Below are 24,602 nucleotides of genomic sequence, written 5' to 3'. Positions count from 1 at the left end.
CCCCGTTCCTCTCATTCACACTCTGCCCAGCATCCTTCCCTTGATTTCTCTCTTGCTGAGGCCACTGATCAGTTATGATCCCCCACCCAGTGATTGACAACCACAAAAGACCAATGTCAGCATCAGGTATGAAGAGTTTATCCAAGGTCTTGCTCAGTCCTTCGGACTTATGGGTCTTGCAGGGTCTGTATTTGTTTACATAGAGACCCATGTGCTAGAAAACCATACTGCAAGCAGCCTCCAGCTTTATCTGTACTCTTAGTTTTTTAAAGGGCCAAAGCTAAGCGCATCAGTTCTTAAGTAAATGCTGAACACACCTTGGAGTACCCAAAAACTTCGATCCCCTAAAACACAGGCACCAGGCCCAGTAGTGTGGGAGATCAAAGCAGTCAGCAAAAAAGCCAACTATGAGTTCAGAAGCTGGCAGAACTCACTATCTTCCATGGTGCTGACCCACACTGTTTTCTTTTGTGGTTACGACGAAGTCATGCTAGTAGACACTTGATTAAGTGAATGGGGTGTAGAGATTTAGAAGCTGTCGGGAGAAACAGCAGAATGGACACCTGGTGGTCTGGAGTGTGTGGTCTGTCTGAAGACTTGGTCGTTAGGAGCGTGATCATCTGGTGCCGGCTCATGAACCCCTGAATCGTAAAGGAGACTTTTCATGTCTACGGTGTCCTTACCCAGAGGCCGCCTGATCTCCCTTCATCGCTCACAGCCTGGTACTCATCTTCTTGGTACTGGGACTTAAACTGAGCAGTTAAGAGTAACACAGGAAAGATGCAGGAAGCTGTTACCATGGGCATTGGGCACTGCCAAGTCTGACTGCTCTGTGACAGCTAGTGGTTTAGGCAAATCAGACACTCCTCTTCTGAAAGCACATGGCCTCCTTAACATATCTGAGAAGGCAAATTGCTTTAGGCAAAGACTGTGTCAGCCCACAGGCTCAAAGCACACCATCTACACCATCCTTCGTTTCTCACTCTTCGGGGTAAGGGGGATGAGCAAAGACCTACAGAAAAGGCTATATTGTGAAGCCCTCAGTGGCTTGGAAAATGACAGATTAATCATCTCACACTCAATAGGTCTCAGTGATTGCCACTCTGTGTTGTTTTGTGGCCCTTCTTTGATGTTCTGTAAATGGGCTTGGCTGCTTGTTTGAAGACAGAGCATTCTAGAAGCCAGCATGTAAAATTCCCAGGAGGGAGGGTTTTTTTGTTTTTTGTTTTATAATCACCATTATGACTCCATTATGGAACACTTTTTTTCTTATTCCATATGGAGTTCACAGTGACTGCTAGAGCACATAGACAGGTTTTCCCTGGAGGTTTTGTAAACACAGACACTGGGACAAGCCTACCGTTAACTAACAGCCAAGCAACACCTGCCAGGGGGAGCAGGGATGGGACTGGGACCCAGAGGAAGAGATGGTCTCCTTGGATGGTCTAGGCTGCTTCTCAAGGCTCCTGCTCTCCATGCTGGCCACAGGGTCATCACATGTCGAGCCCACACGCTCACATTTATCATATGCTGGAAGAACAGAAAATATGCATGAACATAAAACTGTAGGAGGTGACCTGAGAGGGGAAAAAAGAGGCCACTTGAGCTTTCAGAATTGCACTCTTCTCTTCTAATCTGCTTGTTCAATTCTGTTTGAATGTGCATGCTGCCAAACTGTTTAAATTAGATGCCAAAATGATAGCAATCTGGAGGGGGGAGTTGTATGTTTTTGTAATATTTTCTGTAACTTTTCTTACACAAGGACAAAATACATACAACAGTAGACACTTCCATAGCAACAGCTCTGTCTTCTGTTTCCTAGAGACTGCTCTATGATGGATGGAGGGTGGTACAGCCAGGCCCATCCTGGATCTCCAAACCCTGTGTGCAGGTTCTTCAGAGACAAGTCACTTCTAATTGTTGTTAATTGTTCTGGGGCTGAAATGGGTGAACACATGCTAACCAAGTGTTCTACCACTGAGCCACACTTCCAGCCCCAATTCTTCTTTGAATAGAGTTTAAAGTGGCCTCAATTAACCTTAAAGGAATGAAATCCCAACAGCATTGATTTAAGCCCCTTTGATTTCCAAACATCTTTCCCTAGTCACTCCTATCTCTAACATAATATCTAAACGCATTCCTGATTGTGACCGATGATCATTTCCTAAGGGTTCCCTATACAGACTTAATTTGGGTGTCTGCTTTGCATGTGTCCTATGGGTGGTGAATAAAGGAAACTTAAGCAAATGTTGTCTATGCTAAAACTGCAACCAATGCTCTCTAAGTCTTTATCCCAAACAGCAGGGAAAATGAAATTATTACTGAAACACTCGACAGCTAAGAGGAGAGTTTTGCTGTTTTGTTTTTCTAGAAGAGTCATGGAAGGGGGCAGTATAGGATTTTTCTAACAGATTTCAAAAGATTGACAAATCTATTCTGAAAAGTAGAAAAATATATCCCAGAGTCCTATTTAATCTCTACCTGATTACATATACTTTAAAATTTTTACTTTTTCTCCTCCTTCCTCTTCCCTCTATCTCCTCTGTTCCTCTTGAGTTCCCTACACACACACACACACACACACACACACACACACACACACACACACACACACACACACAGGCTTCCTGGGGAGAGAGAGGGGGCATATTTTCTGAGCTCTGGGGTCATTTGCAAGGAAGAAGCAGACACCAAGATAACTTCACTCAGCATTCCAGACATATGATATTGGAAACAAGAAACTCCAATCCCTAAAACAAGACAATATCTAAGATACTTCAACAATATTAACAATACCATAATACAGAACCAAGCAGGGCTGCTCATGCTTATAAACCCAGCACTTGTGAGGCTTAGGCAGGAGGATTGCTAGGAGTTTAAGGTCAGCTTCCATTACACAGTTCCAAAATAGCTTTAGTGAAATCTTGTCTCAAAAAAATAACAGTGTGTGTGTGTGTGTGTGTGTGTGTGTGTGTGTGTTTGTGTGTGAAATCTCAGGTTCCAGGGGTATAATGATATAGGAATTAAATGGTCAATATTGTAAAGTCTCTCTGTGAATGGAGATAGAGCTGGGCTGTCCACACAGTATGTCATCGCAGCAAATGTAGTAATACAGGGTTAATTCTGTGTGACTTCCTCCTCAGTACAGACACACTAGCTTCCAGTATCATGGGTGACATTTCTTGACAATCTTCTTTCCCTTCCTGATGCGCCAACCCATTGGTCTTCCCTTTGGTTCATTTTTGAGGGTACTTATGATGTCAAAGGATCCAGACCAGTTTTCCTTGGAGAATAAACACCACGGAGGGGTTGTGTGATTAGGAAGTATAAACTAAAAAAACCTTTCATCTCCAAGTGTATTATCATAGCAACAGAATAAAATAGAGCAGAAGCCATGGGAAGAAAAAAACAAACAGGGACACCAACAGGAACTCTACCTATGACAGGAAGAGGTGAGTGACAATAGGGCAAAGGGGACAGAGGACATTGAGACTTCAGGATCTTAGAACTAGACTCTCCATTTCTATATGGGTAGACTGAGACCCATGGAGGCTCAAAATTCCCTAACACTGAAAGTATGAGACAGGATGAATGAACCCCGCAGCCCAATCTTCACAGTAGTTCCACATGGGCAGCATCAAGGAGAGGGGCAAGGTCACAGGTCACGTGAGCGGAGTCTCAGCTACCAGTTGCTGGGAATATTACCTCCACATTCACCTACTCCTAATCATTGCAAAGCTACCAGAGCAGGCCACAAGACAATGGGCTTTCCCTTCTGCAGGAGGTACCCACAGTGACACTAGGTATCTTGGTTCCTCTCCCTTCTGTGGGAGAAGCCACGCCCCTGTAGCCGGGAACATCCATGTTATCCCAACAGCAATAGCCTAAGGGCCAGGAAGTAACTTAATCTTAACAGAGACATAGCGGCCCCTTTCTTAATCACTGTCTCATCAGACACAATCTGGAGGGGCAATGAGTGTCCCTAGACAGGCAGAAGCTGGCTCCAGATGCGTGGGCTGAAAACTGTCCACGGCATCAGTATGAGCAGCTAGTCTGAGAGAGGGTGACCCACCTGGATAGATGCAGGTGCACACTGCTTTGTGGAATCCTCAGGGCCTACTACATACGGGTCCTGAGTCGGCAATTAGGGGTGGGGTTCAGCGTGTTTACATAAGCCCTCTAGGGGGCACTGTCACCACTTGCAAAAACCCTGACTAAGTGGTTACTGGAGGGAGCTAAAGGCTTATGGGAGCGTCAAGGGCTTGGACATAGTTTGGGGCATGGTTCTCAGGTGGGCCACAACGTGTCTCCTCTACTACGACGACAACGTCAGCTTTCTCTTTTAGTTGTTTCTGCGTCTGTTTGTCCTGCCAAGAGGTGCTGGAAACAGCAGAGGCCCAAAGCCCTTTTTATCCTAGCATCCACCATCTCCATCCCACTGCCCTTTCCTGACATGCCGGGTGCAAGGGAGCTCTGATGCCTTCCTGCTTCAGAGACAGAGACAGCTTCCATTCGTTTCTGAGTACCCAAAGGTCTCAAGGTCCCTCTGGAAGTGAGGCTACCTGGTAAGGTCCCAATAACGCTTCTTTCTGCCGAGTTTAATTTGACTCACTTTACTGCCAGATTAGAAAAGCTTTATTTGAATAAGAGCAAGCCTAAATATCTTGCCAAATTTAAAAATTAAACATGCTCAGGCCCGAGAGATGGCTCAGTGGTTAGAGCACTGTCTGCTCTTGCCGATGACCCAGGTTTGGTTCCCAGCACCCTTATGGTGGCTCACAATCATCTGTAACTCCAGTTCCAGGGGATATGACTCCCTCATCTGGTCTCTACGGGAACTGCACACACATACTGCATGGGCGTATATGTAGGAACACACACACAAATCAATCTTTTTAGTTAAAGATGCTAAATAGACAACTAAATTAAAATGTTTTTCTTTGAGCAAACAAAGAAAAAGGACCAGACAGGAAGTGTTTGAAGTCATCTACAGGGACAGCGCAGGTGGGAGAAGCTTTCAGGGGATAGACCAGGAAGTACAGAAAAGAACACATCATTTGCTTTAGATATAGAATGTGTCTGACTAAGTCAAAGTAAAAAGTCCCATCTCCCAATCTTGCGAAGAATCATGATATGGTAAGAATATCATTTATTGTATCAAAATAGCATACCCACTATGAGGTGAGCCATTAAAGAGCTAAATTCCAATAGTAGGCTTGTTGCTGGAAGGACGAGGGAAGAAATACTCTCCTGAATTCTTCAGAAACATCAAACTATGTGCTTAGTAAGGAGGAGCCAGGGTGCTTCCCTCCCCTGGCACCTATCATCCAACAGCCCCACTGAGCCAAAATGCGCCCTTCCACACCCCCATTCCGACTAAGCCACCATGTGTGACTCATCTCCCAACCGTGCACTTCGGGATGACGTAATTGAGTTTGTCATCTGGACTCCATCTTTTAAGCCCTGCGTCTCAGAAACTGTGACACAGATCCATCAATGGTGAGATCAAGCCGTGTGACCCCAGCCTTGTTCCAGGAAGTGGCCGTTAACAGGTAATTGGAGGGAGCCCCTTGAAGCGCAGTCCCCTTCCCTCTGGCGTGACACCAAGGAAGGGCTCCATCTGAATGATCCAGATTATCGTGTGTTTTCAGAGGCAGATATGTTAAGATGGACCCGTTATAAAGTTTTGGACTAGCTAGATGAGGCCCCTCCTCTTTGATGAGCAGGGAAATTGACCTTGATTTCAGTGGCTCCTGGCTGCATTATTTTCAGCCAGCATGTGGGAGAGAGAGCCCACACTTGTCAGGAAGTGATGCTCTGTCCTTACCAGCCAGTTCTAAAAGACACAGAGGGCACAGTCATGGGTCTCTGTGACACACATGTGCCCTGAAGTCTGAGAAGCAACCGTGTGTAGCTCTCACAGGGGCCACCACAAACCTACTGAGCCGTTCTTTCTTCTCAATGGAGAAAGAGGCTGTCTCATGTACTGTGACAGACCTGACTCCCTTCCTAGCTTCCACTGGCCAGTAGCAACTTTTCCCACTCCCCAGTCAAGATGCACCTAGATGTGTCTCTGGGAAAGTGAGGTGAGACCAATCCTTGGTTGATCTCCACAAAAGCAAGAACCATTGTCTTCCCAAAGAAAGCTGACCCTGCATCAGAGATGGGGATCCTCCAGTCACATGATCCTAGCCTTACTCGTAACTCTCCATCAGAAAGCCCAATGTGCTATGGGACTTCAAAACAGCAACAGTAATGTAAACGTAGTTAATGTTTTTTAAAAGTATAATAGGTGCCAACTATAATAAAATTCTATTTGGTTGAAGTCTCGCAATACCAATGCCACCGTACACAGTCACTGTCATTTACCCCCCGTGCAGAAATCAAGGCTCAGAGGGGCTTAGGAACTATGGTGGTCACACAGCTGGGGTACTGTGCTGCTGGCTTTGAACCTGCTGCTTATCTCTGACCTCTGCTGCTAGGCTGCAGCCAGAGCGCACACCTACGGCTAGCTCCTGCCCCACCCACGAGCCCTCCTCCCCCTTCTAGCACCTTCACTTGCGTCTCTTTCCCAGATGACCCCATATACACATGGCCTTAGCATGCTTCGGTGAGGTCCACCTACCTCTTCCAGCTTCGAGAATAGCCCACTCGCATTTGCTGGCCATCGTAAATAGATTAGAGATGGCCGTGTGGCCCAAACAAAGTCAAGGCAACTCAATTACAAGCCATTTACTGAACTCATTATAAGAGAGACATCTACTTTAGACTCTATGCAGGGCAAGAGGCAGGAGCCACTGGGGCTCCCTGAGCAGAAAATGAGGGAGGTAATGATAATTTGTGCCAAAGGGATGTCATTTAAGCCACAGGCCTCTGGATGTAAATCCCTCACCAGTTCAGTTGCAGGGGACAAAAAAAAAATGCTTTTTTTTTTAGTTCAAGTCCATTTGAGTTGTAACTGAACTGAATGTGACAGACACATGCCTCCCCTCTAGTGGCTCTGTATTGTCATCTGTAGGATTGGCTGTTGAGAAGACAGTGGTTTTTTTCCCCAAGTGCCATGGAGACACAACTGTTTCGGAACCCACGAGAACCACCCAAGCCACAGTATCCAAGAGGAGCTGGAGTTTTGATTCTTGGGACTCACGGGTTCCATCCTGGCTATATTGGGCACAATCAGCAGAAGAGACCCCGCACTCCTTTATAGCCAGTTCTATTTTCAAAGACCCTGCTGGGAAACTCAAGAGAGAGAAGCCCATCTGCCGATTGCCATGTCACAGCGATGTGGTGGTGGGCACAGAGGCTCCAGGGAAGGTGAGATATGGCCCCTGCCTTCTGCACATTCTGCCATGGGTGTTTCTATCTGGGTGGGGATGTCCTGGCCTCCCAGCTAGGTGTCCTCAAGGGAGAGGTCAGAGGAAGAGAGTCCTAGCTTGTCTGAGATGCATGTAGACACCATGGATCCCACTGAAGGCAGAGGGGAAGAGAGGCAAGGGTCCCGGCCCCGGGGGAAGGGAGGTGAATGAAACCTGGAGAGCTGAGAGCTGCAGCCACCTCCCTTGTCCTTTTGCTCTATAGTTTCCTTCTGTTTACCTCCATGTCCCATGTCTCCATGTCCCATGTCCCCATACAGAGGACCTGCCTTTTCAGAAAGAGTTCCCCATGCCTCTCGAAGTGGACTATAGCCCACCTGTCTAGAGGGAACTCCAAGACACACACTCAACGCCTCTAAGAACACGGGAAGCACAGGCAGCTGGACGCCAGGAGCAATCTTAAAGACGCAACGCCATCAGGAAACTCTCTAAATGGCCCTTTCCTCTCAGGCCAAGAGTTTGATAATGAAGCCCTGGGTTCAAGTCCAGCACTCACATGAAACACTGGGCATGGTGGTATGTGATTGGAATCCCAGCACCGGGCAGCCAGAGATGGGTGGATTCCTGGAGCTCATTGGTGGGCCAGTCTAGCCTACAGGGTGAGTCGCAGGATAGTGAGAGGCCCTGCCTCAAAAAAAAATTAAAAACCAAAACCAAACACTAAAACCAAATGAAAAACAAAAAACAAAATAGCAACAACCTCCAAACCTAAAAAGTCACATCTGAGGTTGTCCTCAGGTCTTCACACACATGCTCACACAGATATGCATCTCATGCACAAGAACACAATGCACATATACATACAATAGACATACATACATCATACATACATAGATAAATCACCCATACACAATGCATGCACATACAGAGATACACTCACAAACATACACACACACAACTCTACAGTACACATACATGCACACATAAATATATACATACATACTAACATGCACACATATAATGTACATATACATACACACAATAACGCATATTAACATACACATATAAACATAATATATACATATGTAACACACTAACATATGCATATGAACATTCATATGTACATATCTAACACATGCATACTAACATATGAACACAAATACATACACACACCACATATGCACTCTAATACACAAAAATATGCAAACACATACATATACATGGAACACACACATGCACACATATATACACCTGCACACTAACATACACATGTTGGGCATTGGTGGTGCACTCCTTTAATCCCAGCACTTAGGAGGCAGAGTCAGGCAGATCTCAATGAGTTCGAGGACAGTCTGGTCTACACAGCGAGTTCCAGGACAGCCAGGACTGTGTGTTGTACAGAGAAATCCTGTCTTGAAAAAAAACAAATCAACCAACCAACCAACCAAACAAACCATACACATATTCACACACACAGCAACACATATACACATATGCACCAATACACACACAAACACATATGCACACACATAAACATGCATATACATACACACCACGACAAAGAAACCAAAGGCAGAAAGGACTGATGGGCCTTCCTGCTACAAAACTTGCCTCTGCTCTCTGGAAATTTCCAGGAAGACACAAGATGTCACAGGCCAGTTCCTTATGGGTTAAACGTTACCACAGTCAAAGGCATAATTTGGGGAACTTGAGAGCCAAGATGACTTTTAAGTGGGTTAAAGAACGTGGAACAAAGGCAGCGAGCGGCGGGTCGGAAGGGCTCTCTGCTTCCTCTCTGTTCTGAGCTGGAGTCAATTTGCTGTTCAAATGTTTCCCACAACAGCAAATAGCTCTGGAAGTCTGAACCAAGCCTGGGCTGCCTGGCAACCCAGATGTGTTTTGGGGGAGCTGGGGAAGGGACTAGGACTGGAGCAGGAAACTACTTCTTTAACTTCTTCCCAAGCAGAAAGAAAATTGTTCCTTTTGTCTGTTCCAGGAGAATGCATTTAAAATGACAAGCCGAAGAAAATGAAAACAAGCCCGTGCCTTTGGAGGCATTTGATGGGGGGGAGAATAACGGACATCAGGCAGAGTGAAAACAAACCAAAAAAAAAAAAAAAAAAGAGTTTCCAGAATTTTCTGACTTTTCTCCAAATGTGCCATTGATGCAAACTTGATTGTGTTTTAGGGTCTCCTCTGATAATGGGGAGCCTGAGAACAGACCAGGCCTTCCTTGACCTGGCAGTTCTATTGTCAGTTGGAAATGTAGAGGCAGAGATTACCAGGGTGAGCCAGGTATCTGGAAAATGCCTTTGAGGAGGAGCTGGGTTTTTTGTTGTTGCTGTTTTTTATTTTTTTCCCCCAAATCTTCAAACATGAAAGAGATCAGAAGAAAAAAGATGACTCTGTGAAATTGAATTATAACAGCATCAGGCTGTCTGTGCTCAGCAATTAAGGGGAGTGGATTTTAGAGTTCTGGGCAGGATGGGAGTGGGGAAGGGGGAGACCTGCTTCATAGTCTGGTGCTTTCCCATGGGGAAACTGGACATTTCTTCTAAAGTTTGCCCATGGCAGCTGGGATATTCCCTTTTGAAAATTTCCTCACTTTTGAATAAACTTGGAAGGGGTAATGTGGCCTATGATATGAATTTTTAATCCAAATAGTACATGCAACTTGGTTAAGATTGTCAATGTGTGGCCTTGAAAGTGAGGTAAGGATTGGCAGATTGAGTGACAAATCTGGGAGAAGGCACATGGGAATGACGGGGTGACTTCTGCAGCTTGCCACAGGAGTGTTGTTAAAAAAAAGAGTTACTTCTTTTATTTTTGAGATGAGGTCTCATTACATAGCCCCGGCAAGCCTGGAACTCTCCACGTAGACTAAGCTAGCCTTGAACTTGCAGAGAACCACCTGCCTTTCCCTCTTGCATGCTAGGGTTAAAGGCATGTACTATCATGCCCAGATTTTAAAAAGATACATAGAAGAGGTGGAGGTTGGCGAATAAGGAGGTGGGGGGAGTTGAGATAGGGAACAGGAGAACACAGAATGAAATACCATATGATATGTTGACCAAATGAACCAATGGGCAACTCAAAACCAAATATCTGAAAATCCCCAGATGTCTATACGGTCCATACCTCTCTCCTCACGTTGTGCTATTTTACTTTTCCATGTTTCACTTATTTGTGTGGCATGCATGTGAATGCATGCATGCATAGGAAATGCATGCTTCCGTGTGTGTGTATATATATATATGTGTGTGTGTGTGTGTGTGTGTGTGTGTGTGTGTGTGTGTGTATTTTTGCAAATGTGTGAGTGCATAGAGGCCCAAGGTGGATGCTGGGAACCATCCTCCATCTCTCTTAGACCTTATTCATGGAGGTAGAGTTTCTCAATCAACCCAGAGGTCACAGATATGGCTGATCTCCTGGTCAACTTGCTCTATGACTCTCCTATCTCTTTCTTCCAAGGTTGGAATTACTGGTGGGGTGGGCTGCCCTGGGAACCTGAACTCCAGTCCCTACTCTAGCATGGCAAAGTGTTACTCACTGAACAATAACTCCCCAGCTACCTTGCACCTTTTAATACTTACTTATTTATTGTGTGTGTGTGTGTGTGTATTTGCCTATGTGAGTTTATATGTACCCATGCATGTAGGAGCTCACAGAGGCCAAAAGAAGCCATTGAAGCCCCTGGAACTAAAGTTATGGGCATTTGTGAGCCACGATGTAGGTTCTGGGAACTGAACCTAGGTCCTCTGCAAAAGCAGAAAGTGTTCTGAACTGCTGAGCCATCTCCCCAGCACCCCCTCCTTATTTTAAAAGATTTCCCTTCCCTGTTTCAAACAGTGAAGTTGGGTCTGTAGTATAAGGGTGGATCACTCTAAGACAGACTCTCAGACAATGCTTTTCCTCCTGGTTGCTGGGTTCAGAACTGAGACATAAGCAGTGGGTCTCTGTGTGCGCTCTGGGTCTCCTGTGCTGAGGAATTTTGTGTCAAGTTTAAGGTCAGAGGACATGAGGCGTTTTGAGTGTGAACAAGGCTCACTCCTGGCATGAGACCTGCTGTGGTTTGTGTTTAGAAGGTTGTGAGTCAGAAAGTGTAGACAGAAAAAGACTCAACTCCAGTTACTCTATCATCTTCCATGCTCTGAAAGCCCTGCATTCTAGAAGTCCATTCTTTCCAGCACCAGGGGAGAGATATCAACCAGTACAGCTTGGGGGACAAGCCTGGACACTGGGAGATTCACAGCACAATGTTCTTCTGCTGCTAAAATAGAACCCAAGGAGGTTTCATACTTTAAAAAAATCTGTTGATAATATTCAATCTTTGTATGTGCCAGACACTGGTATAAACACCCCATAAATACAGAATTGTCACAGACCCACGGAAGCAGGTAGTATAATTGAATTCATCTTTAAGATAAGGAAATTGAGGCCAGGAAGAGAAACTTGTAAGTCACCTCAGGCTGTGTGTGGCAGGAACAGGACCAGAACAGTGGTCCTAGCTTTGGGATGAAAAATCTAGACATCCTCTGCAATAGACAGGCCAGGGCATCTTGCCATGACCAGGCTGCCTGGTCCTCAGATCTAGGTTGCCCATGGAGATCTCAGATTTAACCCTGTAGAGGACAGAGGCTGCACTCTCTCAAGGGGAGTACAACAAACGGTACCTCTGACATGTCACAAATCCCTCCAAGTGTTGCAGCTGCTTGCCCTTATGTTCCCGTGTCCCCAAGCCAGTACCGCATGTATTCAATTTACAAGATCTAAAAGCCCCCAGCAAAGTGATTAATCAGATTTAAACTCAGAACTCGGGTCAATAACTTTCCCTGCTCAGCTGGGGGTGGGGTGGGGCAGGGCGGATGGTGGTGATGGTGAATCTCCTTTACCATCTTCTTTCTTCATTGATAAGGTGGTGACACTTGCAGGAAGCTGCAGACACATTTCCAGAGAGTATCCCCCCACCATCCATTTCAACTCTGTAAAAGAATCCATTTTAACCCTGTTAAAGACATGGGTTTACAGTGCAGGGGGCGGGGTGGGGGTGCATGTTAAGTCCTTCAACCACATCCAAAGCAGCTGACCATCAGGGCCTATAGCATCAGTCCACTCATGAACAGGTAGAAAGAGCTGAGGATATAGCTCAGCCATTGAATACTGAGTCATCGCACACGGATGGGACCATTTGGTTCCTGAACATCACAGACAGACACAGGAAAGTAAGAATATTGATAAGATGGAGTGCTCGGCAAATAATTAGTTGAACCTGGGGTGAATAAAAAATGCCTTAAGAAATGTATCAAAATCTTGGAATTTGAATTCTTTATGTGACACACAAAAAAGCAAAAGCCTTAAAAATAACCATCCTCGCAGCCAGGCTGCAAGAATAAGACTGTACTGAAGTGTGGAATAACAGGCTGGCGTTCTGTTGTGAAAACATTTTTCCCTCAAAGAAAATCATCTGACAGCATTATATATATATTTTTTTCCTCCTAAGAAGAACAAAATGTAGCTACAGCAATTATAACCCAAGACTTTCTGACTCACAGTCAAAATCCCTCTATTTGAATGATCTCACTTTTCCAGCTTTACTTGAAGACAAACCTCAACTGTCTTTCCCTATTGTGAGACTCCTGGGCTCCTCTCATGGGGCTTTTTCCCTGTGCATGTCAGAAAGCAAGCGCCACTGAGTCAAGTTCCAAACCCCACAGAGGGAGCAGCATCCCATGAGCGCTCTGCCGGGCGACCTGTGCCGAGCTCACAGTGGCAATGGAGGTGAGGGCCCCAAGATGGAACCTGTCTGCTGTTTCATTAGGCATGTGCCTTGAATCACTGAGCTGTCCTAGCTACCAAAGGAAACCATTGGAACGAGAGAGGCTCAATTCAAGACCCTTTTCTTAGATACAGCCTACGGGCACAGATATCCCTGGGTTGGGAATGGATGTACAATCTCATAACACGATCCACGCCCATAGACATGCAAATGAAGCCAGAGAGAGGTTAGCCTCTTTGTCCAGTCTCATGAAACCTGGGGGCCAAAGACCCTACCCCTGCAGCCCTGAACCTCTTCAGCTTTGCCCTCCTAAGGCCATGGACTCCTAGGATGGTATAAAAGGCTAAAACAGTAATCCCAGCTTTGAGGTTTTGGCATGGCTTTCGGCCCCTAGCAACAGGCAGCAAGTCTCCATTTCTTTGTCGCCTTTTGTCCCCATCATGAAGTTTCCATTTCTCTGAAACACAAGCCAATCACCCTCACTTGTGGCAGCTGGTCACTGTGACTGTTGAGGCACCCACAGTGAGGGTGGGGCTCTCACCCCAGTCCATCAACATTACAGACAGAGAAAGCCAGTCTCTGCTATAGAAGCACACATACCCTTTGGCTCAATAGAAAGTGAGAAAGGGACAATCACTGGGCGGGACACCCACCCTAAAGCAAACCGAAAACTCCAAGCCTCTTAAAGTGAGCGGTCTCCCCAGTTCTGGGGGCCCCCTCTTTATCTGAGAAGTCTACAACACTTGCAAGTCCAATACACTCATCTCGCATGGGGCTGCTTTCTTGACATGGAGGAGGAGAAGAGGCCACCTACTAGCCAGTATCCCCTTCCTCCCACTCATCACCTACAACAGACAAAGCCTAAGAACAGCACACTTAAGCTTGAAGTCACTGGCTTGTGTGATAGGGGGCAGGTCCCTTGGGAGTTGGCAATTGCCTTACCCCATGCAGCGGAGTCAAACCTTACTCTAAACACACCATGGCAGGAAGCCAGCCTGGGCACCTACCTCAGGATGAAATGGTCCACAGTAGAGTTATTGGAGATGGTGACAGAGGCGGTGACTATGTCTCCTTGCTTGACCGGCTGTGAAGGCAGCCAGATGACCACATTGCCATCCAATCGCAGTTCGCTGAGCTGGGTGCTGTCTTGGGTGCGGTAAAGGCCAACGCTGCCAATCTTCTGCAGGTGCGATGTCCTGTCCTCCTGTCCATCCTTCCCTTGACGGATAGCATTGTCCTTCCTGGTGTCACCTCCGGTACAATCACCTCGTTCACCCCCCGAGTGTACAGTGTAGTACAATTCCACGGTATTCCCTTCCGGCTGCTCCGTGGGCCTCCTGCGCCCAGACACAATTGTTGGGGGACTGAACCAGCCAGGCAGCATCTCCAGCTGGGCCACACACAATCCCAAGGCCCCACCCAGCCGGCAGCTGCCCCGAACCTCCCGGGTATCTCTGAAAGCGAAGACCCGCAGGCAGGGTAGGTTCTCGGTCACCCTGTGGTCATCCCAGTCTCTACCCACGATGTGGAAGAGCACCTGCACTTTGGGGCGACTCAGGTAGACTTTGTCCCGGAGGATGTAGGCCTTGAGCCTCCAGTCAAAAGGAAACTTATTGGTTGGACCTAAAAAGTTGGGGTTCAACGTCAAGTCCAGAGGAACGATCTTTTCTGCAGAATATGGCCCATAGCTGGCATTTAATACTGGGGGCTGCCTGGCCTTGTAGGTGAAGAAAGACTCTACCCGGGACTGCAGGCTGGCATTCCGCAGCAGGTCAGGGGTGGCCTCCTTTAGGAAGAAGGAGGTCTCAGCTCTGAGTACGTGGAGGCTCACCGGCAGGTATGGCGGCAGTGAAGACAATCTCTGCATATTATCGATGATCCCACGGCCTTCTGTCACTAAAGGGAGAGAGGCAAAGAAGGGAAATCAGTAACGGGCTGCTATATTCTGGCTGTTAGTTCAGGGAGCAATTGAGAACAGAGGGATAAAAGCTCTAAAGTCCAGGAGACGGAAGCTGTGAAGAGTCCTTCCCGAAGTAGCCGGTGCTTCTGCATGGTCCACGAATTACAGAGTTATTAGGTTCAAAACATGGTCCACGAATTACAGAGTTATTAGGTTCAAATATGTAAGGTAGACTTAAGTATGCAAAACTGGGAGTGGGGGGGGATGGCTTAACAAAGCGCTTGCCGTGCAGACTTGAGGACGTAAGTTCGGATCTCCAGAATGTTAAAAAAAAAAAAAGAAGCAGATAACGGTGACACGTGCCTGTGGTCCCAGCACTTGGGAGGCAGAGACAGGAGGACTATTAAGCCTTTCTCACCAGCTAGTCAAGCCAAATCAGTGACCTTAGGAGTAAGAAAATGACCCATGGAATATATAAAGGCTTAGTTTGAAGCCCAAATCATGAAGCAAAAAATATAGACTTTAATAAATACTGCTAGGACAGTTGGGTAGACACTTGCTTTTAAAAATTAAAATTAAATTAAATTAGATTCAAATATTTTTTCAACATATTTATTATTTTATGTGTATTGGTGTTCTGCCATGTGAGTCAGGTCCCCTGGAACGGGGATTACAGACAGTTGAGAGTTGCCATGTGGGTGCTGGGAATTGAACCCAGGTCCTCTGGAAGAGCAGTCAGTGCTCTCAACCACAGAGCCATGTCTCTAGGCCCTAGACGCAAATCTTATAAGCAAGATTAACCCTCATAACCAGAGAGGTGGCTCAGTGGGTTGCTGTGTAAGCCTGAAGACCCAAGTTCAAATTCCCAGAACCCATGTAAAGGTCTGCTCCAGGAAGGCAGAGATGGGAGGATCTCAGGGGCTCTCCAGCAGGCCAGTTTAGCTGCATTGGTGAGCTCCAAGTTCAGTGAGAGACTCTGTCTTAAAAGTAATGTGGAAGCCAATAGAGAAAGACCTCCAATGACGATTTCTGACCATCGCACACACACACACACCTGCATGAGTACAAGCCCTCATGTGTGCATTCATATGGCTGCACCACCCAGAGAGACATACATTCACACTCACAAATTATAATACTAAGCTCTGAATGGGTCTATGAAGAAGTAGAGGATAGTTGAGGGAGAAGAGAAAGGGAAAAGATACGGAGACACGAACAGAGACAGAGGGGAGGGAGAGGAGGGATCTGGGGAAAAGGGGAATGGAAATAGGAGCTAGAAATATGGCTCAACAGCTAAGAGCCCTGATTGCTCTTTCACAGGACTGGGGTTCAATTCCGAGCACCCACATGGCAGTTTAAACCTATCTGTATCTCTAGTTCCAGGGGAATATATCACTCTCTTCTGGCCTCTAGTGGTACTGTATGCATTCAGTACACAGACATAACTGCAAACACTCATGCACATAAACTATACTAAAAAGTGTACATGTAAACTCTTTTTACTATGTTTGCAATGTCTTCTAGCCATTGACAAAGTCAAAATAAGGAAAAGAAAAAATACTCAGTGAGATAAAAAGAAGGTGAGCAAGCCATCTAGGTTTTATATCCCTCATCTCCTATGTACAGTTACTGTCTGCTTGTTAGGAAAAACAAGAGAATTCCTCCTCCATTACTCAAAAACGAGGAGCAAAATCACCTGTACTTATATCTAATGACTTCAAGTCCTCTGGCAATGTTGACCGCTTAGGTTTGGTAACTTTAGTCATTAATCACTGAAGGCCATGTTGTCACCCCTGTCTTCCTTTATAGCTGAGGACAGAGTACTAATTATCAAAATGTGTAAGAGGCTGAATAAGTCAACCATCCTCTGCTTAGGAGGAAGCCCTTCAAGGCCTCCGGGCCCTTCTGGTTCCCTTCAAGATTCAGCTCACATAGTGGCCAGCACTCCTTGGAACCTAGAAGCCCGCCTTCTGCCCTTTAGTCTGTTTGGATCTGATGATGCTCGGCCCCACCTGAAAATTGATTTTGCTCAACCCACAGCATCTTACAGGATTTCTATAAACTGAAACAACATCTCAAAAAGCTGAGAGATGATGGGTCTCCAGCTTCTGTCTCAACACAGTGAGAATGGAAACGGTGGGGTTTTGTCTGCAACTGGAACAGAATGAGTGATGGGCATCTGCGCGCTAGCTGTTATCTGGTACCCAGCCCCTGCATCCTGAGCAAGATGCCTGCTAGACACTCAGAATGGACTTAATGTTTACAACCCTAGATTTAGAATCATCAGCCTGTTGAGTCTGTGCCTATTGGGGTTGCTCAGAGTCCACATTAAAAATCAGGAATGGGCAACACAGATGCCTCCCTCTTGTGTTCCTCTGTCCATCCCAGATGACTTAATCAGTAGGGTGATAGTCATTTGCTTGTCTGCAATGAGATCCCCGTGAGGGCATTGACTTCCACTATTCAGGACTTTGGCTGCATGCAGGGCTCAAGATCGTGAATGCCCAATTGCCACCTTGGCAGTCTCAAGTCAGCCTGCCTCCTTGCCTGGTCTTTATGAACCTCAAGAGACCCAAACTATCCTGTTCATAGCATAGAAGCTGGAAGATGTTTCTCTCACTCTTTCTTTCCAACCTCCCCCACTCCCTGTCTCTCCCTCCAACTGCAAACCGCATACCCCCTGAGCATATGGGACATCCTGCTTGCTCTCCTCTGGAAGCATCCCTAATCCCTTCCCGGCAGGGACACTGGCAAGCAGATCAAAGCCGCTTTTTGGTTCTGCGTCCAGATGAACTTGGGTTGTCAAGATGTCTCTTCAAAGCAGTAACACTCTGTTCCTAGCCCAGAGGCCCTGTACTGAGGTCACCAGTGACAAGGGCACCTTCATTCCTTTCTCATTAAGGATGGCTGAGCATCTCCGGTTTAACTCACTCAGTCCCCTTCCAGTTTCAAAGACACCCAAAAACTCTGCCAAGGTACCACATTCCAGGAAGAGTCCTTAGAAGTGTCTCAGCTGACTGTTTAAGAAACTCACAAAATTTCACAAAGTACTAAGAGGCTAATTGCCACATCTAGTGACTTTTATTTTTAAGTATTTAGCCCTGTTCAAAATGACTCTTAAGAATTTAAAGTAGAGAGATTTAAAGACACTTTTATTTGTGGGAGATATCGAGCCAAGACTATGCAGACAAAGCAGAGCATGGGATCGCAGGGTTCATCTGTCGCAGGGTGTGCCAGGAACATGAAACTTTGCCAACTAGATTTCCCATCATTCTAAACTCTTCCTGCACAGACCTCTCTCTCTCTCTCTCTCTCTCTCTCTCTCTCTCTCTCTCTCTCTCTCTCTCTCTCTCTCTCTCTCACACACACACATTGTGTGTGCAGGTGCAAGTGTGTGGGAGTGCATGTGGACCATTTCAGATGTCATCTGGGAGACTCTATGCACAGTTTTGTGGGGATAGGGACAGGATAGGTTCTCACATTGGCCTGGACCCTCCCAAGTAGCCCAAGGATTTGCCTTTTCTCTGCCTCCCCTACACTGGAAACATAAGCATGCACCACCATGCCCAGAATTTTAAATGTGGATTCTGGGGGGTCAAACTCAGGCCCTTAAGCTTGCAAGGTAAGCAGTTTATCCACCGAGCCCTCTCCCCAGCTACAGGAAACGGGTTATTTTTCCTGCTTTCTTTTTAAAAAAAGTAAAGCAAATCTACAAATGGCCTTTTTTGCTTTTGAACAAATGTGGAATTTAGTCCCTATAAGATGAAGATGGAGTAGACTTCCAGCTCAAATCCTCGGAGCTGGGTTTCTTCATCTTCTGGGCTCACTTTGTACCTTCAACATACAGTCTAGGGTACCAGCTCTGGCCTCTGTGTTGAACCTAGTTCAGAGGCCTTTTAGTCTGCGTGATTGAACCCTACTCAAGTCTGGGGGCTTTGGGTAAAGGCTAAGGGCAAGGAGTTTGAGTACGAAGATATCCACATCTGATCTACTCACAAGCCATATGGCATTGGGGACCTTTTCACTTTCTGTAAGCTTCTAGCAAGATGGTCAGCTCCTAAAAGCACTTGCTGCCAAGCCCGATGCCATGAGTTTGATCCCCAGGCCCCACACGGCAGAAGGACATAACCAACTCCCAAAAGCCGTCCTCTTACTTCCAGGAATACAAAATAAGTGAACAAAATGAACAAAAAGAAAACATCATAAGCTTCAGTCACAACTCTATCAGATGTCAAGGCCGAGTTACCACTGTCATTTTGGGTTTTGGCACCCACAAAGGAAGAAGGCTGGGGAGAGAACCGGAGGCTGAGGGATTGTGAGAGAGAGCAGGGTCATCCCACTGGTGACACATGAGCCAACTGCAGCTGAGCCATCAAGCGAGGCGGCTCATTTTCAGCAGCCTGGACCAGGCTAGAACAGCAACGTGAGACCAAAGTTTATTGCAGCCTCCAACTTTGGGGGTGTTCCGTCGTAAAGGCACTCCTGAAGGAGACGGCCGTCTTTGACTACATTCTGGGCAGGATTTTAAATGCTCTGGGTTGGAACCTCACCGAGATCCTGATGATGGTTCAAATAGGGCCATGTCTTATTACCTACTAATTTAAGTGTATACATTCAGGTGCATGGGCACATGTGTATACACAGCATACACATACACAATGGTTTTGGTTGTTTCCACTGAGTTCTGGGGATTGAGCCTGGCAAGCACTTCACTGACTGAACCCTCTCAACCAGAAACTTCCATGCCAGTAGCCAGATGTACGCATGCACTGCATTAACACCAATGAACTGATTTTTAAAAATAATCCTTCCAAATATTAAAGAGAAAACACAAGATCACATGACCCAAATAGCCCATGGGTCTGGGCTTAAGGTTCGCCATTTCTATATTAAGAGATCATCATCATTTGCTGGTAAAGACCCAGAATACTTTCTCATGATAGAATTACTTAAGGGGCATCTGGAGACAAGGATCAGTGGTTTGGAACACCCGCTGCTCTTTCAAAAGGACCCTGGTTCGATTCCCAGTCCCCACATTGACTGGCTCATAACTACCCTTAAGTACAATTCCAGGGATCTGATGCCCTCTTCTGGGATCTATGGGAACTGCACACACATATGCAGGCAAACACTTATAGATACAAAATAAAAACAAATAAATCTTTAAAAAAAAGAACTATCCAGAAAGAATGAGAAGGAACCAGTCTCCTGCTGATGTGCCCAAGTCTCTTCATTCCCCACGCAAATGTCTGCCTGTGACCCTAGTGACTGGGAACACCCACCTCTGCATTCCCAAAGGCTTCAACACTTTGTGTGTTACCAAAACCCATCGCGTGTTTGGGGAACTTTGTGCCTTGCTAACTGGGGAGCAAGGAGGAGTGCTTGCAACCTTTGCTATACTTCCTTACCATCTTCTGACTGCACAGAATACACGCTACACTGTTGTGAGCCCCCAAGCTCTGACTATGTCCTGACCCTCATTCTGGCTCATTGGTGCCTGCCAGCATCTCTGGGGAAGACAGGACAAATGAGAGATCACAGGGGTCTGCATCGATGTCTCAGACAGGCCAGTGCTGGCTCCCCCAAAGCCATGCAGGGAGGTGCAGGGAGCCGCCGACAGCTGTACCTTTCCATCTGGCCTCCACGCCACAGACAGAGTGTCCGCTTGCTGTCTCCCTTCCTGTTTATCCATTTGCTTTATCTGTGTTTGCTGTCAGCATCAGGGATATTGTGTCCTCCATCGGCTGTTCATCAGAGAAACTCCAGTGCAGAGTCACCACCGGAAATTGAGTTTTTGAGATCCTGAGATAGTGGACCTAGTGGACCCAGTGGCTGTGTCATTTAGCACCCAGACATTCTCTCAGGGGGAATGACCCTGTCAGTCCATGCAACACACTGCCATCAGCATGAGCCTCACTCTCTGACGACATGCTGACAGATCGTGGACTCTTTCTAGTTGATTCTCTCTGAGCCGAGATGGGAAGGGCAGGCAGGCTCACACAGGTGGAAGGGGGTGGACTAAGGACTCAGGATGGGAGGAGGAGGATGACAAGCAGACGGAGAGATCACTCAGGACCTGGAGCGAGGAGGGGACTTTGGCCTAGTGTTGTGGACGGAGGCAGATTCGCCCTGAATGGGATAAGCCGTGGAGACCCAAAGTGTAACATCATAAAAGTAGTCATGTACCATGGCAAGACACCCCAGTCAGCACGGATACAGCGGTGGTACAGTGACAGAGCACAGTTTCAAAGTCCCCGTGGTGCAGTGATGTCTCAGCCGCTGTGCAGTGCAACATATCACTTAAACATCTGTGGAGATTCCGGCGTGAGCAAACCTTCCTCGTGGCAGTCATATAAAAAGATGGCGTGCCCAGTAATGCACAACACACAAAACTCGATAATAACCATCATACTCCTGGCTTAGGGATTCTCAGGAACCTCCTTACAATGAACCACTCACTGTAAAGTGTGTTCAGGAGAATGCAGGCCACTGCTTCCTGACTGCACGTTCCAAGTCTGTACATTTCCTCACAGGGATGGCCCAGGGCTTGGTATATGCCATCCAGTCCCATGAGCTCCCAATGTGATATTCAACCAGCAGGGGGAATCCCTCAACGGCATGGGATGCTCAGAAGGTGCCCATGTCACCAAGTGACAAATGACTTCTAGGTCCTTCTTATCTGCTTCAAATCTGGTACACTGAAATGGAATCTTCTAGAATATATATGACCAGCTTAAGTGACACTGTTTTAAGGTGGGTAAAGACTTCTGCAAAGAGTGGTAATGAAAGAGTTCCCACCGAGAGTGACTGATTATCTGCCCAGGGGAGTTCTGGTCATGCTTCCAGGTACCTCCTCCCCTCTCTCCCTCCTTCTCTTTCTCATTATTTTGCATTTATTTTCATGTATGTTCCCTCTCTCTATATGTCTGTCTCTCTCTGCGTGTATATACATGTGCATGCCCCCTGCAAACCAAATATTGACATCAAGCATCTTCCACAATTGCTCCCCACCTCATTTTTGAGACAAGGTCTCTAGCTGAACCCGGAGCTTGTGATTTGGACAGAATGGTTGGCCAGTGAGCTTTTGTGATCCACCTCCACATACTGGGCTCATAAACACATGTCAAAATACCTGAGGGTTTTTTTTTATGGGGCTGTGCTGGGGATCAAACTCAGGTCCTCCTATGAACATAGCAATTGTTTTTTTTTTCCAACTGTGTCATCTCTCCAGTCTCTGGAGACATTTCTGATGTACAGAACTAAGATGTTACTTGTGTAGACTAAGTGTAGGTCAGCAATATTAATAAACACTCCTGGTGTACACCACAAATTTCCATATTGTCACAGCAGAAAAACCCCGATGCAACAAGTTCCCCTGGCAGGAGAGACTGAGACATGAGCAGTCACATCAGTAAGAAGTGACAGGAAGGACTCCAGTTGGAGCTTTCTCCAGCCCAGAAAGAAGCATCACATCATGGCGACCATTGCTGGAGTAAGACAAAACCCATGGGGATACGGTGAACTCCTGAGCTACTGGTTACAACGGGGGCAGTTTTGTTTCTTGTAAATATTGGAAACTTTCAAGGCTCAGGATCATCATCTGTATAGAGAGCACCAACCAAAGACCCTGGGAGAACCTCAAATCCTCATGGCCTCAGCAAGTCTGGGGAGGAGGGGGGCAAAAGGTTATGGGACTGTTATTGTTTTCTTTACCTCTTCCGTTTCCTCCTCTTTCCTTCTCCTCTTTCTCCTCCTCATTCTTTCTCTTTTTTTCCATGTTGATAGGTTGGCCATGGACTCACTATACAGCCCAGGCTGATAGTTGGACCTCCTCATCCTTCTGCCTCTACTTCCTGAGTGCTGGATTACAGGTTTTAGCACACCTGGTTTATACAATGCTGGGTTAACAAACCCAGGGGCTCACACATGCTAGGCCACACCCCAACCCTTTCTTCTCCTTTTCCACCCTTACTTAGATAATATTGATAAACGACACTAAAACCTTCAAGGTTTCAGAAGGAGATACATGGACACAGGAGAGAGGAGGGGGTAGGGCAAAAAACAAAACAAAACAAAAAACAAAAACAACAACAAAAACCCCCAAAAGCACAGATAGAGGAAACAAAACCAAAAACAAACAAACAAAGCAAAACAAAATGAAACATTTGAATGAATGACATTTATATAAGAAGTCTCAAGTTTTGGAGGGTGGATTTGCCCAGCATAATCTGCATCAGGTCCTGGCTGCCCACCCCCATTCTCCTAGACACCTGCAGAGAGCTTGCTGGCCTGTCCCAGTGTGCCTCAAGGAAAACCAGACCGGGTGCACCTGCCAAGTCACTGCAGCTTGCTGGAAACTCGAGCCAATTTGAATTTTTCCCCTTTCCCATTTCTGATTTATTAACATTCCTCGGCGGCAGGACTTCTCTCTCTGCTAAATATGGCTCATTGTCTCCTTGCTCCTGAAACAAAAGGTACCTTGATAAGCGGATTATTTGATTCCAATGCTGCTTCTGGGGGAACCCGAATACCTTTTGCTGAAATTACACAGTGGGGTTTGCAATTTCATAACACACCAAAACACCACTTGAAAGGCATAGGTTCTTTGATTCTTGTCGGGGCCCCTGAGGGGATATCCCCCTCTTCATGTCTCAGAGAGGGAGATGCAGGATCACTCTCAACTGCCCCTAGATCAGGTCCCTAGAAACAGGCAAAGAGCTTTGTTTTTCAAAAGTCAGTGCTCCAAAGATACCCAGGATCTCAGTCTTGATGGGCACGGAAACAGCGCTTTGAATAGGAGGGGGCAAATGCTCACGGGTAAGCCGCGGTGTGGTGGAGAGTTGCAGGCTACCGGTGCAGGTTATAGGTGTTCCTGGAACTCAGCTTGTGGTGGCCCTCACTGTGTTGTGTGCCTACATCTTCCTGTCCTCCTCACTTGACACCGTGGCTAGGTCCCAAGCCAACATGTGGATTCGAATGGGCTAAGGCCCAGCTTCTGTAGAGAGGTAGAATGTCACTTTCTCCTTACTTACAGAACAAACTGCCACCAACTTACAAAAGTGCATTTCTGGTTACCCTGGAAGTCAGAAATCTCAAGTCTGAGCACAAGTGTGGCTGCAGTCTGTTTGGCTTGGCAGCCCAGGAGAAAACCCATCTCCTTCATGTCCCACTTCCTGGGGACTGTCTGCCTTCTTCCCCCTTTGGGGACCCCTTCTCCATCTGCAAAGCAAATGGCTTACCAGCTTCTTCCAGCTCTGACCTGCCTCCCTCTTTACGGATCCTTCCTGAAGAGTCTGGGCGTCCCCCATCTCTACCTCCTGCAGGTGTAGAGAGAGTAACCAAAACTGCACTTATGTTCTGCATATCTGAATTCCAGTTCTCCTGTTTGCCCCACAAGTACTTTACCTGCTAAGCCTTTTCCCCACCCCCCACTATAGAGGTTGCCAATCCTCTCTGAAAATTTTAATCTATCACCAAAGAAATTGTTCTTAGCATTTGGTCCATAGAAAAACAAATAGCAGTCAGTCGTTGGACATTGCTTTGCTGATGGAGGGAGGTTTCACACACAGTTTGAGGCCACCAGCCTGTTCTTCAGTGTGCTTTATAACCTGAA

At 46.6% G+C, this 24,602-nt stretch overlaps 1 protein-coding gene across 2 annotated transcripts in view; it reads right to left on the bottom strand.

Annotated features, from left to right (window-relative positions):
* Positions 1-24,602, bottom strand: part of Tmem132c (transmembrane protein 132C) — a 288,371-nt gene that overhangs the window by 169,128 nt on the left and 94,641 nt on the right. For both annotated transcript variants that reach the window (XM_005080598.4, XM_013120888.3), the window contains exon 2: positions 14,097-14,985. In XM_005080598.4, the coding sequence (XP_005080655.1) occupies positions 14,097-14,985 (889 nt within the window). The remainder of the gene's footprint in view (positions 1-14,096; positions 14,986-24,602) is intronic.

The sequence above is a fragment of the Mesocricetus auratus genome, unplaced genomic scaffold (genome assembly GCF_017639785.1).
Source record: "Mesocricetus auratus isolate SY011 unplaced genomic scaffold, BCM_Maur_2.0 Super-Scaffold_100025, whole genome shotgun sequence".
NCBI classification, from domain to species: domain Eukaryota; kingdom Metazoa; phylum Chordata; class Mammalia; order Rodentia; family Cricetidae; genus Mesocricetus; species Mesocricetus auratus.
The sequence above is the reverse complement of the archived record's forward strand: the minus strand, read 5'-3'. Positions and strand labels throughout refer to the sequence as shown.